This window comes from Dipodomys ordii, unplaced genomic scaffold (genome assembly GCF_000151885.1).
Source record: "Dipodomys ordii isolate 6190 unplaced genomic scaffold, Dord_2.0 Scaffold215, whole genome shotgun sequence".
In the NCBI taxonomy this organism is placed as follows: Eukaryota; Metazoa; Chordata; class Mammalia; order Rodentia; family Heteromyidae; genus Dipodomys; species Dipodomys ordii.
In genome coordinates this window covers 1,417,936-1,432,637 of record NW_012267431.1, presented here as the reverse complement: position 1 = coordinate 1,432,637, position 14,702 = coordinate 1,417,936, and the positions used below count along the sequence as shown (strand labels likewise).

At 42.8% G+C, this 14,702-nt stretch overlaps 1 protein-coding gene across 1 annotated transcript; it reads left to right on the top strand.

Moving 5' to 3' along the window:
* The first annotated feature begins 1,380 nt into the window (after window positions 1–1,380).
* On the top strand, window positions 1,381–13,492 carry Znf182 (zinc finger protein 182). Its single transcript, XM_013035537.1, is given in 7 exon segments — window positions 1,381–1,419; window positions 6,811–6,937; window positions 7,172–7,258; window positions 11,629–11,844; window positions 11,847–12,654; window positions 12,656–12,835; window positions 13,054–13,492. Coding segments are annotated over 7 exon segments (1,896 nt in total).
* Window positions 13,493–14,702: the final 1,210 nt, after the last annotated feature.

Below are 14,702 nucleotides of genomic sequence, written 5' to 3'. Positions count from 1 at the left end.
CTGCGTGCGCGTGCGCTTGTGTACATGCGCTCGTGTACATGCAAACACATGCGTGCACGCACTGATCCTGGGGCTTGAACTCAGGGCCTAGGCACTGTTCCTGAGCTTTTTTGCTCAAGGCTAGCACTGAACCACTTGAGCCACCGCTCCACTTCAGCTATTTTGGGGGTTAATCGGAGATAAGAATCTTGTGGACTTTCCTGCCTTGGCTGGCTCTGAACTATGATCCTCAGATCTCAGACTCCTAGCTACTCACCTAGGATTACAGGTGTGAGCCACTGGTACCTGGCTTCATGTCTTGTCCTTTTAATCTCTAACTTGACCACACAAATTTTATTTATTTATTTTTATTTTTTTTTCAGAGCAGAGTTTATTTCATAAAATCATGTGACACACTCCTCCGTGACGTTTCCCACTGGTCCCCTCTCAGTGCTGGGGGCAGGAGTTGTAGAGCACGGGGCAAGTGGCCACCGGGCACGGGGGTGAGCAAAGCAGGGGTTCCGGATCCTGGGGCGAGGCCCACGTGGGGAGGGGTGGGGAGGGAGGTGGTGCTCCTGGCCGGGCCCCGCAGCCGTGGGGCGCTGGCCCCTGACCCCAGCCCAGCACTGCCCAGTGGCCTTGGGCGTCCACTGAACACTAAACAGCCAGTTGTTCACACCTTAAACCCAAGATGTGACATGCACTGGCCCAGGCTGAGGACGCTGGGTGCTGGCTGCGGATAAAGCCCGGGGCCGCGGGCAGTGGGGTGGAGGGTGGGGCGGGGGCAGCAGGAGGGGGCCAAGGCCAGGGGCAGTGGGCAGCATGGGACAAGGCCAGCTCCCCGGGGTGCAGTGCTGGGCCTCTGGCCAATCAGCACTCAAAGAGGCAGCGGCAGGCCCTGAAGGGTGGCCGCCTGGGGTGGCCGGGGTGGCGGAGGGGCGGGGAGTCGCGGCTGGGGGAGGTGAGCACGGGGTGAATCTCGGGCGTGGGGGCGCCTGGGGGGTGTGGGTGCTGAAGCTGAAGACCCAGGACAGCAGTGGGGACCGGAGCCTGCTCAGGGTGGGGGTGTTGCTCATCAGGCCCTGCAGTGCAGCCCCCGGGGTCCGGGGAGGCTGGGGCATGGTCCCCAGAGGGGACCTTGGCTGGTGTGGGGGCCGCAGTGGGGCGGTGTCCTGGGGGCTCGGGGGAGGGGCCCTGGGCCGTGGCGCTCGAGCGCGGGCCTCCCTTGAAGAGCTCGAGCTCAAGGTGGGAGACGCCCTCGGCCCATATGGAGGGCACGGGGAAGAACATCCCCACCCACCGGTGCCGGCCCCAGGGCACCCCCATGCTGGCCCAGGGCCAGGGGGCTGGGTAGGTTTTGGGGGGAGATGCCAGGCCAGAGTGGACCTCACAGGAGGCCCCATGAGGGGCCACAGGGCCCGGTCAGTCACAGAGCAGCAGGTGCCGGCCGGGGAGGCTGGGGGGGGGGCACCCCGGGGCCCTCCCAGGCCAGGAAAGCCCTGCGTTCCTGGGCGGTGGCCGGCTCCTCTGTGAGGACGAGCCCCTCTCCACAACAGGCCCCGCTGAGCACGCCAGCCATGCTGGTCCCTGGCCGGGCCTTCACCTTTCCTAGGTCAGGGGCATGCGCAGGAGGGCAGCGTGCGTGGTCTTGGCGATGTCCGGAGCCCAGCTGTCCTCAGGGGGTGCTTCAGGGGCTGTGGAGGGCTTCCGTGGGGTTCAGGGAACACAGGGTCTTCCCAGTCTGGCCTTCATCCTCCCAGCCTGGGGCACGACGGCCCCATTCCCTTCCGGAAAGAGCTGTGCTGGACACACCTGGCCACCAACGGAAAGACCTGACCACACAAATTTTAGTATCACATCTATAAAATATTTGACCAGCTGGGCGCCGGTGGCTCACGCCTGTAATCCTAGCTACTCAGAAGGCTAAGATCTGAGAATCGCTGTTCAAAGCCAGCCTGTGCAGGAAAGTCCATGAAACTCTTACCTCCAATAAAAACCACTAGAAAACCAGAAGTGGCACTGTGGCTCCAGCGGTAGAGCACTCACCTTGAGCTGAAGAGTGCAGGGTCAGAGCCCAAGCCCAGAGTTCAAGCCCCATGACTAACCGACCAAAAAAAAAAAAAACTTGACCAACACAAGGTTTAAAAACTCTAGATATATTATATACGCTTAGGCTTTACATTTAATTCTGTGATCCATTTTGAGTTAACTTTATGTATGTTAGAAGTACTAATTGAAGGTATTTTATGATATCAAATTGTTTGAGAGTTACTTGTCAAAATAGGAACTATCATTTTCAATTGATGTTGTTTATACACACACACATACACTCACACACACCCATTATTTTTTCTGCTAGTACTGGGGCTTGAACTCAGGAACCTTGTACCCTCTTGGCCTTTTTCTTTAAAGCTCACAACTTTGGCTATACTTATTTGAATCAATCTTCCAACCTGGTTTTTTGTGCACCATCACTGGCTTTTCTGCCTTGACTGGCTTCAAACAACAATCTTTATATCTCAGCCTCCTAAGTAGCTGGGATTATAGGCACAAGCCACTGGTGTCTGACAGAATTATTTCCCCAGTGGTAAAATTCCAACTTAGGGAGATATATATATCTATAGATATAGATATATGTTAGGGCTCTACCATTGAGCTACATCCTTACCTCTGTTGAAAATAAAATTTATGAATACATTTAAGTATAACATATATAAAGTGCACAGTTTTATACTATACAGCTTGATAAGTTATCACAATGTGAACATACTCTATAGCTATCACACAGGGTAAAATATAGAACACAATCAGTACCTCAGAATACCTCCACCATGTCCTATCCCTAAATCATTGGCATTCACAGAAGTAATCGCTATCCTGGCTTCTAACAACATGGATTAACCATATCTCTTTGTTCTCTTACTCTATATAAATAGAAACATGCAGTATATTTAGTTTTTTGGCATTTTTCTCATTTAGTACAGCTGTGGTATTCGTCTGTTTCATATGTACAAAACAGTTCTCTGGATGGCTTTCAACTACTGCCCTCATTGCTTCCTCTTTTCACTTGTAGCTTATTTATTTATTTATTTACTTATTTCTTTTTGTAGCCCAGTCTGACCTCTAACTTGTGATCCTCCTGCCTCTGATTCCTGGAATTACAGGTGTGTATCATCAATAACACATTTTTTTCAGCTAGAAATCAAAAGTCTTGAGCATGCCAGGCAATACGTACTCTGCTAAGCTACTTTCCCAGCCATCACTTGTAGTTGTTAGGGATAGCTGATACAAGGAATATAATAGCCTAAGAAGGAATCTGGTCAGAATTGGCTTGAGCTCTGTTTTAGTCCTCCCATAAAAACAAGATTTCCTTCAGTGGTTCATTTGGTCCCTAGGTATAAAACATCATGTGATGGACTGCCTTCCATGGCCTGCTCAATTATGTTGGAGAGTAATGTGCAGCATTCAAAGATGAGACTCTTATTTCCCCTGAGAGCTTTCCTGAGTCTTGGGACACCAACTCCCAAAGATTCCTGGCTTGGCTTGGCTTTTGCTGTCTTTTGTCACTTTGTGTCACTTGTATGCATAGGTGCTGTGTTCCACCTAACTCAGACAAATTGAACTACCCTAGTAAATAGAGAAACTACTTCATACATGGACTTGGAGATCATTGATTTTCATCACTACACAGCATTCCAGTGTAGGTGTTCACCTAGGAGAATTGCTGGGTCACATCATGTGAACATCAGCAGCTCAGTAAATAACCCCAAGTGTTCCTCAAAGTGACTAGACTAGGCTACATCCCTTCTAATGATATAGAGTTGTCATTTTAGTATACCACTCTGATGTATTTAGGCTATTTAATTATAAACTTCCTGGCAGGTGCTTGCAATATCTCTGTGTGGCTTGCATGTTCATTTACTCGCCTACTCACATGGAGTACTTTTCAGTTCACTTGAGAGCTGAAGTACATGACCATAGATCATTTGGTTTTTCTTTTTATTAGAATTCTCTTTACATCTTGTCCATTGTTCTTGTTTTTTGTATGTTTATTATTGATTCAAAGGAAATATCTAACAGATTCCAGATAAGATCCGTTTATTACTCATGACTATGGAACATCGTTTCCTCATCTGTGGCTTGCCTTTTCACTGCCATACTTTTTGTGCATTTATGCCAATACTGGGCTGGAACCCAGAGCCTTAGCACTGTCTCTTAGTTTTTTCACTCAAGGCTAGTGCTGTAACACTTGAGCCAGAGTTCCATTTCTGGAGTTTTAGTGGTTAATTAAGATAAGGGTCTCTCTGACTTTTCCTGCCCTGGGCTGACACTGAATCATGATCCTCAGATCTTACTTAGCCTCAGAGTATCTAGGATTACAGGCATGAGCTACTGGCACCTGCCTTCACTGCCATACGTTTAATCTAACACAAGTCTTCATTTATGAGAGCTATTTTCATGTCTTGTTTTAGCATTTGTCCTCTATCCTAAGCTTATGAAAACATTTTCTCTATTGTTGACTTGTCTTGCTAAATCCATAGCTAGAATTGCCTCAAAACTGGCAGGAGAAATTCTCACAAGGGACCACTCCAAATCACCCGGACATAGGGTCTGCAGGGATTCCAAAGAAAGAAGCTAGATATCAGGTGACCCACCCTAAGTTTATCAGAGAAACTTGGAGTGGGCTGCAATATCCTTCCAAGGGTTGATGAAAAGGGTGTGCTCACAGGGAATTCCCAGTTAGGGTGACAGGGTATAGAGTTTATACGCAGATTTACAAAATTTGGGTCCAAAGTCAGATCCTTTGGGTCTGTGTTTTGGACAGCACCCAAACCACCTTTACTAGTGCTTTAGGTTGCTTATGGCTCCAGCTTGAGCTCAAGGGTGCACCTGGCTGAGTCACAGAATAGTCAATACACTCAGATTTTCATTCAGGACACAGAAGGCAGGGTGAGTCTGGGCATCCAATAGAATAGGTTTTTTTTTTTTAATATAGACACTTCATTGTGTTACTCCTCACATTAGAATTTTTCTGTAGTTAATTGTTGTGTCTGAAAGGGGTTCAATTTCATATTTGCACATATAGATATCCAGTAATACGTTCACATTTATTAAAAAACGATCCCCATCAAACACAAAAGCACAATGCTTATGTGCATCTGATCATATAAAACAATGTTTATCAAAATGAACTCCAGGGGGCTGGGAAGGTGGCTCAGTGGTAGAGCGCTTGTCTTGCATGCATGAGGCCCTGGGTTCCATTCCTCAGCACCACATAAGCAAAAAAAGAAAAAAGCTGGAAGTGGCGCTGTGGCTCAAGTAGTAGAGTGCTAGCCTTGAGCTGAAGAGCTGAGGGACAGCACCCAGGCCCAGAGTTCAGGCCCCATGACTGACAAAAAAAAAATGAACTCCTGGAAACAGGAGGATTTATTCTTTGTTGCCCTTTCTTTTTGTCTTCTTTTTTTTTTTCATTTTTCTGTATTTGAGAAGGAAAGAGGGAGCACATAAATAGAGGGACAAAAGGTGAACAAATATAACAGTGGTACTCACTAGGTACTATGTTGAAATGAACTATGCAACAGATGGGTGGAGGTGGGAGGGAAAAACTGGGAGAGAGTGAAGGAAGAAGTAACAGTGTCAAAAAGAAATGTATTCTTATACCACATTTTCAAATGGAAAAACTTGGAAAAATTATATTAAGTGAAGTAAGCCAGGCCCAAAGAAACATAGGTCCCATGGTTTCCCTTATTTGCAATATCTAGTATATGTATGAGTCAAGTGGAAAAGGTCAGATAATGTGATGTTAGGAAAATGAACCCTTAGATATGTATTTTAATTCTTTTTTATTTCATGCATTTGTTTCTAACGCATTTATAAGATTATCTCTTTGTTGCTTTGTATATCCCTCCCCCACAGTATAACCCCTGCTTTCACTATATTTGATGTCAGTATAACTTGTGGAGGAGATGGGGAAAAACAAGTCATTTAAGGATACAGGTGGACCTGTTGCAACAATGAGAAGTACAAGGTCATGTCGAAAACGAGCTTTACAACGTTGGTGGCGGGGGGAGATTGGTTAGTGGGAGGGTAGGGGGGAGGTAGGGAAGGGATGTGAAGGGTAAACAAAGGAGGAGGCTGCAATGCTTGATAAGAAATGTACGCATTATCCTGCATATGTAATTGTAACCCCTCTGTACAGTATGTTCACAAAAAAATAATAAAATTTAATTAAAAAAAAAGAAATGTATTCTTTACCTGACTTACATAACTGAAACCCCTCTGTATATCACTTTTATAATAACAAAACAAAAAATTTTTTAAAAAATGAGCTGAGTGCTGGTGGCTCACACCTATAATCCTAGTACTCAGGAAGCTGAGATCTGAGGATCGAGGTTCAAAGCCAGCCTGGGCAGGAAAGTCCGTGACTCTCTTATCTCCAATTAACCACCAGAAAACTGGAAGTGATGCTGTGGCTCAAAGTGGTATAGTACTAGCACTGAGCAAAAGAGCTCAAGGGACAGTATCCAGGCTCTGAGTTCAAGCTTCATCACCAAGCAAAAGAATTATCTTCCTCTCACTGCTTTACTGTGGCCACCTTGTCATGAATCAAATGTCTGCACGTTTGGTTTCTCTTTGTTGTTCTACTGTACTGTTTATCCTTGGGCTAATGTTAATTTATTACTTAACAGAATAGTTTTTCTCATGCTTGTGATTACTCCACAAAATAGATCATTAACTTGCAATTAATTAGACATCCTGCATTATCACCTTATGTTCTATCTTCATGGCCCTGTGGTCAGCATTTAGAATAAAAGGAATGTGTCATTACAGGAATTAGTAGCATTTGAGGATGTGGCTATGGATTTCACCCAAGAGGAGTGGCAGTATCTGAGCCCTTCACAGAAGACCCTATATAGAGATGTGATGCTTGAAACCTGTAGCAACTTTGTCTTTGTGGGTAAGATGGCTTCTCAGATCATTTTACTCTTGATGATTATTGTATTTATTGGTGGCCCTTCTTTCTCAGTTTCCCATTTTTCTTGCCTGAAAAGAAACTCAAAACCCTGGCTAAATGGACAGATTTCACCATTGTGTCAAGGTTCGGGTCCTCTGTGCTGCCTAATCCCAAATTGTAACTTCTGACCTAGGAGTTCTGAAAACCAAGGAGGTATCTGTCATTTCTCATTACCAGAGCAGCAGCTTACAAAACCAGATCGCATCCTCAAGCTGGAGGTGGAAGAACTGAGCCCAGCAGATGGGAAAATTTGGAACTTTCCAGGTATGTAGGATTGACATATGCTTTGAGTACATGAGGTCCCAGCCTATCAGTTAGGGGTGAGGGCTTCTTAAAAGCCTAAGAAGAATGTCTTGAAGAGCCTGACACTAGTGACTTATACCTATTATCCTAGCTACTTGTAGGCATAGATAGGAAGGATTGTGGTTTGAGGCCAGTCTGGACATAATCACAAGACCCCATCTCAGTAGTTGGACACAGTGGCAGATGTCTGTCATCCTAGATACGTGTGAAGTATATAAATAGGTAGGCCAGGGTCCAGGCCCACATGAACATTCACATGAGCCCCTATTCAAAAAATAATGAAGGCAAAGGGATGAAGAGTATGGCTGAACTGCAAGTGCACAGTTCTGACTTCAATCTTCAGTACCACCAGAAGGGGAAGAAAAGGCTAACTACTCAAGTGGCTGAGATCTGAGGATTATGATTCAAAGCAAGCCCAAAGAAAGAAAGTCCATTAGACTGTTATCTCCAATTTATGCCAGAAATCCAGAAGTAGAACTGTGATCCAAGTGGTAGAGTGTTAGCCTTGAACAATAAAGGTCAGGGACAGTGCCCAGGCCCTAAGTTCAAACCCCAGAACTAGCACATAAAAAAGCAAGGAGTAGGAAGAGCAGAAAGAACAAGAGGAGGATAAAGAGGAGGAGAGGGGAGGGAAGGATCGATGAAGACAGAAAAGAAAGAAAGGAATGAAAGAAAATTGCTTTAAGGGAAAGGTTGCGGCCCTTTGAAGCCGTTGGACTACAGTGATGTAAACACCTCAGAATAAGACTGAAACTTACTCCATCCACCCACCTCCACACCAGATCACACTACTTAAATTAGCATTCACTTGCAAGTTTCTATACAGTTCCTTTGTATTCAGTATGTGTCTTTTTGTTCTGTTTTGGTTTGGTTTGGTTTGGTTGGTTGTGGGGCCTAAAGTCAGGGCCTGGGTCCCTAAACTTTTTGCTCAAGGCTAGCACTCTACCACTTTAAGCTACAGCTCCATTTCAGTTTTCTGTTGACTGATTTAAGATAAAAGTCTCATGGGCTTTCCTGCCTCTAACTGGCTTCAAACCAAGATCCTCAGATCTCAGACTCCTGAGTAGCTAGGATCACAGGTAGGAGCACAAGCTCCTAGCCTGTATGTGTCTTTTGAATGCTAGTATTCCCTGACTGTACCTCTTTTATGATTCTCATCTGAAGACAGCCAGGCTCACATTAATAATAGGCCTGGAGTCCAATGCTGTAATTACAGGCTAGTTCTCTGAAACATTCTTCACGTTCAACCTTACATATTCTGGCCCAATTTGCTTTCCTGAAACATGGTCATTTTCTTTTGAGCTATTTCCTTATCTCCATGAGTATCTATATAAAAATACCTTATTTAGATACAATTCACTAATAAAAATTCCGATTTTTAGTTCAGGAATCTTGAGTACATTCTGAGTTTTGTGTCTTCATCACTGCATAACTGTAGAATATTTTATTGTCCTCAAATGAAACCGTTCCCTTTGGTAGTCACTTTCAATTCTTGGTTCCACCATTCCCTGATGAGCACTAATATACTTCTTGTCTCTGTGCTATACTTTTTTGTTTATTGTGGGCATTTCATATAAAACATGGCCTTTTCTATCTGGCTTCTATCACTTCTCATATTTGCAAAATTCATCCATGTTGTGGTATGGAACAGCAATTTACTCCTTTTATGGAGGAATAATATACTGTTGTACAAATAGAACACATTTTGCTTATCAATTCATCTGTTGATAGACATTTAGTTATTTTCATCTTTTTGGCTATTGTGAATAATGCTGCTATGTTAGGTTTTGATGATGATGTGTTTCTCAGTTCTTTTTTTTGTCAGTCATTGGGCTTGAACTCAGGGTTTGGGTGCTGTCTCTGAGCTTTTTTGCTCTAGGCTAGTACTCTACTACTTCAAGCTACAGATCCACTCCTGGTTTTCAGGTAATTAATTAGATAGAAGTCTCATGGACATTTGTGCCCAGGCTGTCCTCAAACTGTGATCCTCATATCTCAGCCTCCTAAGTAGCTAGAATTAAAGGAGTGAGACACCTATGCCCAGCCTGTTCTCTTTTCTTTTGGGTAGACATATAATGTTGGAACTGTGCCATATGGTAATTGTATTTAATATATTGAGGAATTTGCCAAATTGCATGAATACCTTGTTTGCAAAAATGATAACCCAAGCCAGGCACTGGTGGCTTACACTTGTAATCCTAGCCACTTAAGAAACTGAGATCTGGGGCTGGAAAGATGGCTCAGTGGTAGAGTGCTTGCCTTTCATGCATGAGGCCCTGGTTTGGTTCTTCAGCACCACATAAGCAAAAATAGCTAGAAGTGGTGCTTTGGCTCAGGTGGAAGAGTGCTAAGCTTGAGCTGAAGAGCTGAGGGACGGTGCACAGGCCCAGAGTTCAGTTCAGGCTGCACAACCAATGGGGAAATAAAAAGGAGCTGAGATCTGAGGATCGTGGTTCAAAGCCAACCCAGAGAGGAATGTCCATGAGACTGTCATCTCTTCATAAAATTACTTCATAAAAATCTGAAAGTGTAGCTCTGGCTCAAGTGGTACCATTAATTATAAGATATAGCACCATAAAAGAAATATTGCCACCAATATAACTATAACATATCATCAATTGTAAGGTACAATTGGATTCAGAGATTTTTCAATGTGAAATTAAAGGCAAGGACTTGCAATTTTGGCTGTCTAAATGAGTAACATAGATGATCAAATATAACAGAAGTTAAAATTTTTATATAGGAAAGTCAGAAAAACTTTTTTTAAATGATTGAACAGGGGTTGGGAATTTGGTTCAGTGGAAAAGCACTTGCCTGGCAAGTACAAGGCCCCTAGTTCAGTCCTATGCTGTGCAAAAAAAGAAGAAGGAGAAGAAGAAAGAGAAGAAAGAGAAGAAGAAGAAGAAGAAGAAGAGGAAGAAGAAGAAGAAGAAGAAGAAGAAGAAGAAGAAGAAGAAGAAGAAGAAATGAAAAAAAAAGAAAAGAAAACAATGGAATGGCCTCTTGAACATTAATCTAGATCTTGAATATATCACAATGTGGAGATCAGGGCTATGACTATTGGGTAATTTTATATGAAAAGGGATTTGGAGTTATAGGCATAGTTTTTACAGGAAATACAGGGGCAGAGATTATGGTATTGAAGATTTGTGAGCGCAAGTTTATGTGGAGACACTGTGAACCCAGAATACATAAAGATTTTTAGAGGGTTTTTTTTGAAAGCTAAATTTTTTCTATAATTGATGGAGAATATAGATTCAAGGATATTGTAAGACAAGTTCAGTGGTACACTGTTGCATTTCTTGTTAAGTGGAGGGAGTATAAATCACGTATAGTTTAAAATTCATGTGATAACTGAGATTTGAGTTTGGTGAAGTTCCCAGAGATAAGATAAACATAGAAATAAGAAACCTATAGCTAGATGCCTGAGGTCTATATCTAGATATTGAGGAAGCTGAGATCTGAGGTTCACACTTTGATGCCAACTTGGGCATAAACTTCAATGAGACTCGTATCTCCAATTAACCACCGAAAAGCTGAAAGTGGGGTTGTGGTTCAAAGTGGTAGATCACTAGCCTTGAGCACAAAAACCTCAGGGACAGTGCTGAAGTCTCTGAGTTCAAGCCCCAGAACCATCACACACAAAAATAAAGAAACTGGGATGTCAGTGTAAGATTAAACACATATGCCAGTAAATAGCATTTATTAAGAAATTCTTTTTCTAGGGAAACAGGGGGAAAACATACAACAGTGGGACCCATCTGCTGCACTGATCAAAATGAACTAAGCAACTCAATGGCAGCAGTGGGAGGGAGGGAATTAGTGGGAAAGAGGGAACAGTTGACACTAAGCAAAAGGAAAGAAATGTACATATCACCCAATGTGAAACAAATAACTATATTGTCAAAGCTCATAGAACACATAAACTTTATAGACCACAATAGACAATTTGCCCCATGAAGATTAGAATGTGTTTGTGACTTTAACTAAGTATCACTATCCCACAATACTGTGAAATTTGTGAAGTTATGTAATCACTTAATCACAATAAATAATTTGCAAAAAAAAAAGAAATTCTTTCTCCAGGGACTTGATAAAATAATAGTTTTTTTTTTATTTGTTAAGACATTTCTGGTGGTTAATTGGAGATAAGAGTCTCATGGGAAGTTTCCTGCCTGGGCTGGCTTATACTGCGATCCTCAGATCTCAATCTCCTGTGTAACTAGGATTACAGGTGTGAGCCACCAGCGCCCAGCTTGTTAGGACATTTCTAAAGAATATTTATTCTCTAATGTCAAAGTATATAGATGGCTTATTGTACTTCTTTCTAGAAGCCTACCAAGTTGATGATGAACAGACTAAGAAGCAGTATCAGATTGACAAAAATAATTGCCAGTCAATCCAAGTTGGATTCCCTGATGAGGGAATAATTATAATGAAAAGTGATGTATTTGGAAACAGAGCTCATCTGAGCCCAAGCCTTACTTTTCCAATACATAGACCTCATGAACTTGAATCATTTGGAAATAATATGGTAGATAATTTAGACTTTTAAGTACCAGCTCTGCAGAAATGAAACATGATAATAGATGTGAGATTTTATTCTTTCCTCCTAAGTATGAAAAAACAAATTTTGTGCTGAAACCATATGTATATAAAGAATGCGAGAAAGGCTTTAAGTGTAAGAAAGGTCTTAGCCTTCATCAGAGATTTAAAAATGGAGAGAAGCCCTTTGAATGTACTGCATGTCAGAAAACCTTCAGCAAGAAGTCTCACCTCACTGTACATTGGAAAACTCATACGGGAGAAAAACCCTTTGGATGTACTGAATGTGGAAAAGCCTTTATCCAAAAATCTCAACTCATTATACACCTCAGAACTCACACAGGAGAGAGACCTTTTGAATGTCCTGAATGTGGCAAAGCCTTTCCAGAGAAGTCAACTGTCATTATTCATTACAGAACTCATACTGGAGAAAAGCCTTTTGAATGTAGTGAATGGGGAAAAGCCTTCACTCAAAAATCAAACCTCATCGTCCATCAGAAGACGCACACAGGAAAGAAAAAGTGTGAGTTCACTAAATGTGGGGAATCTTTCATGCAGAAACTTGATCTAATTATACACCATAGTACTCACATGGGTAAGAAGCCCCATGAATGTAGTGACTACAAGAAAACTTTCAGTGACAAGTCAACCCTCATTATACATCAGAGAACTCACACTGGAGAGAAGCCTTACAAATGTATTGAGTCTGGGAAATCGTTCAATGAGAAATCAACTCTTGTTGTGCACCAGAGGACTCATAGTGGAGAGAAACCCTATGAATGTGACGTGTGTGGAAAAATATTTACTCAGAAGTCAAAGAACTCATTCAGGGGAAAAACCTTTTGAATGTAATGAATGTGAGAAAGCCTTCTCTCAGAAATCCTATCTCATGCTGCATCAAAGAGGACACACAGGTGAGAAGCTGTATGATTGTAGTGAATGTGAAAAAGCCTTTACCCAGAAGTCCTATCTCATCATACATCAGAGAACACAAATTAATGAAAAACCCTATAAATGGGCTGGGAAGGTGGCTCAGTGGTAGAGCGCTAGCCTTGCATGCCTGAGACCCTGGGTTCGATTCCTCAGCACCACATAAGCAAAAAGAAAAAAGCCGGAAGTGGCGCTGTGGCTCAAGTGGTAGAGCACTAGCCTTGAGCTGAAGAGCTGAGGGACAGCTCCCAGACCCAGAGTTCAGGCCCACTACTGGACCCCCCCCAAAAAAAACCCTATAAATGTAATGAGTGTGACAAAGCCTTTCGGGAAAAGTCAAAGCTCATTATCCATCAGAGAATTCACACTAGAGAGAAACCCTATGAATGTCCTATGTGCTGGAAAGCTTTCTGTCAGAAGTCACAACTCATAATTCATTGGAGAACACACACAGGAGAAAAGCCCTATGTATGCCCAGAGTGTAGCAAAGCCTTCAGGGAAAAATCTACATTCACTGTACATCAAAGAACTCTCACTGGAGAGAAGCCATACAAATGTACAATATGTGGGAAAGCCTTTACCCAAAAATCCAACCTAATAGTACATCAGAAGACCCAAAGAAGAATGAAGGCCCACTTAAGGGCCCACAACCGCAAGGCATTAGGGAGGAAAAGAAATGTGTTAGTTATGTCAGTTTTATATATTAAAAGTACATTCTAGGACCTGGGAATGTGGCTTAGTGGTAGAGTGCTTGCCTAGCATGCATGAAGCCCTGGGTTCATTTCCTCAGTACCACATAAACAGAAAAGGCTGGAAGTGGCACTGTGGCAAAATGGTAGAGTGATAGCCTTGAGCACAGAGAGGCTCAGGTACAGTGCCCAGGCAATGAGTTCAAGCCCCAGAACTGGCCAAAAAAATACATTCTAGCTAGGCACCAGTGTATCATGCCTGAAGTCTTAGCTACTCAAGAGGCTAAGATCTGAGGATTCTGAAGCCAGCTCTGTCAGGAAAGTCTGAGACTCTTATGTCCACTAAACTACAAAACAAGCCAGAGGTAGGGGGAAAACAATGGAGGGGGTAACAATGTTCAAGAGGAAGTATACTCATTACCTCACTCATGTAACTGTAACCCTCTGTATAGTATCTTTACAATAAAAAAAAAAACAAGCTAGAAATGGAGTTGTAGCTCAGGTGGTAGAGTGCTCGCCTCGAGCACAAAAGCTCAATGAAAGTTCCCAAGAGCAGAGTGCAAGCCACAGGACCAGCAAAAAAAAAAAAAAAGTACATTCTGATTGTGCTTTAAACATGAGGAAGAAAGTCGACCTTTCTTCTTTTTTATCTCTGTATTTTGCATCTCTGCATCTGATCTAATTAGGAGATAGCTGCATCTAGAGGACTGCCAGAGTCATAGACAATCAAGAGCCTGTAGAGCTTTCAAAGCATGTTTAAGGCCACAGATATGAGGCGGCAAAGGCTAGGACGCTCCGCTGAAGGTGAAGATACACTTCAGTGCAGTACCACAGACAGCTGTGACAACAGTAATAAAGTTCTTGGACAGGTAGGAAGTTTTCCAGACCATGTGAGATCTGAGGAGTAATAGGCAAGCGATATAACAAGGAATAACTCAAACAAACCTTATGTATGGAAAGTAGTTTTTACAGGTAGGAGAAATAATTGGAGGAACTAAGGGAAAGGAAGAAGTAGAACTTTTCCTGTGTCCTGACTTAGGAGCAGTAAAATCTGAAACAACTAACAAATACTTTTTGAGTTTCTTGCTTGTTAAAAAACACTCATCTGCCTAGTATGTGGCTCTCATGTGCTTGGCCATGTGAACCTCCAGCAAATAGCAAGTTCAGGAAGAGCTCTTAACATTCAGAGAGAACCATTTAAAAGTAATTCAGGGGCTTGGAAAGTGGCTCAGCGGTAGAGT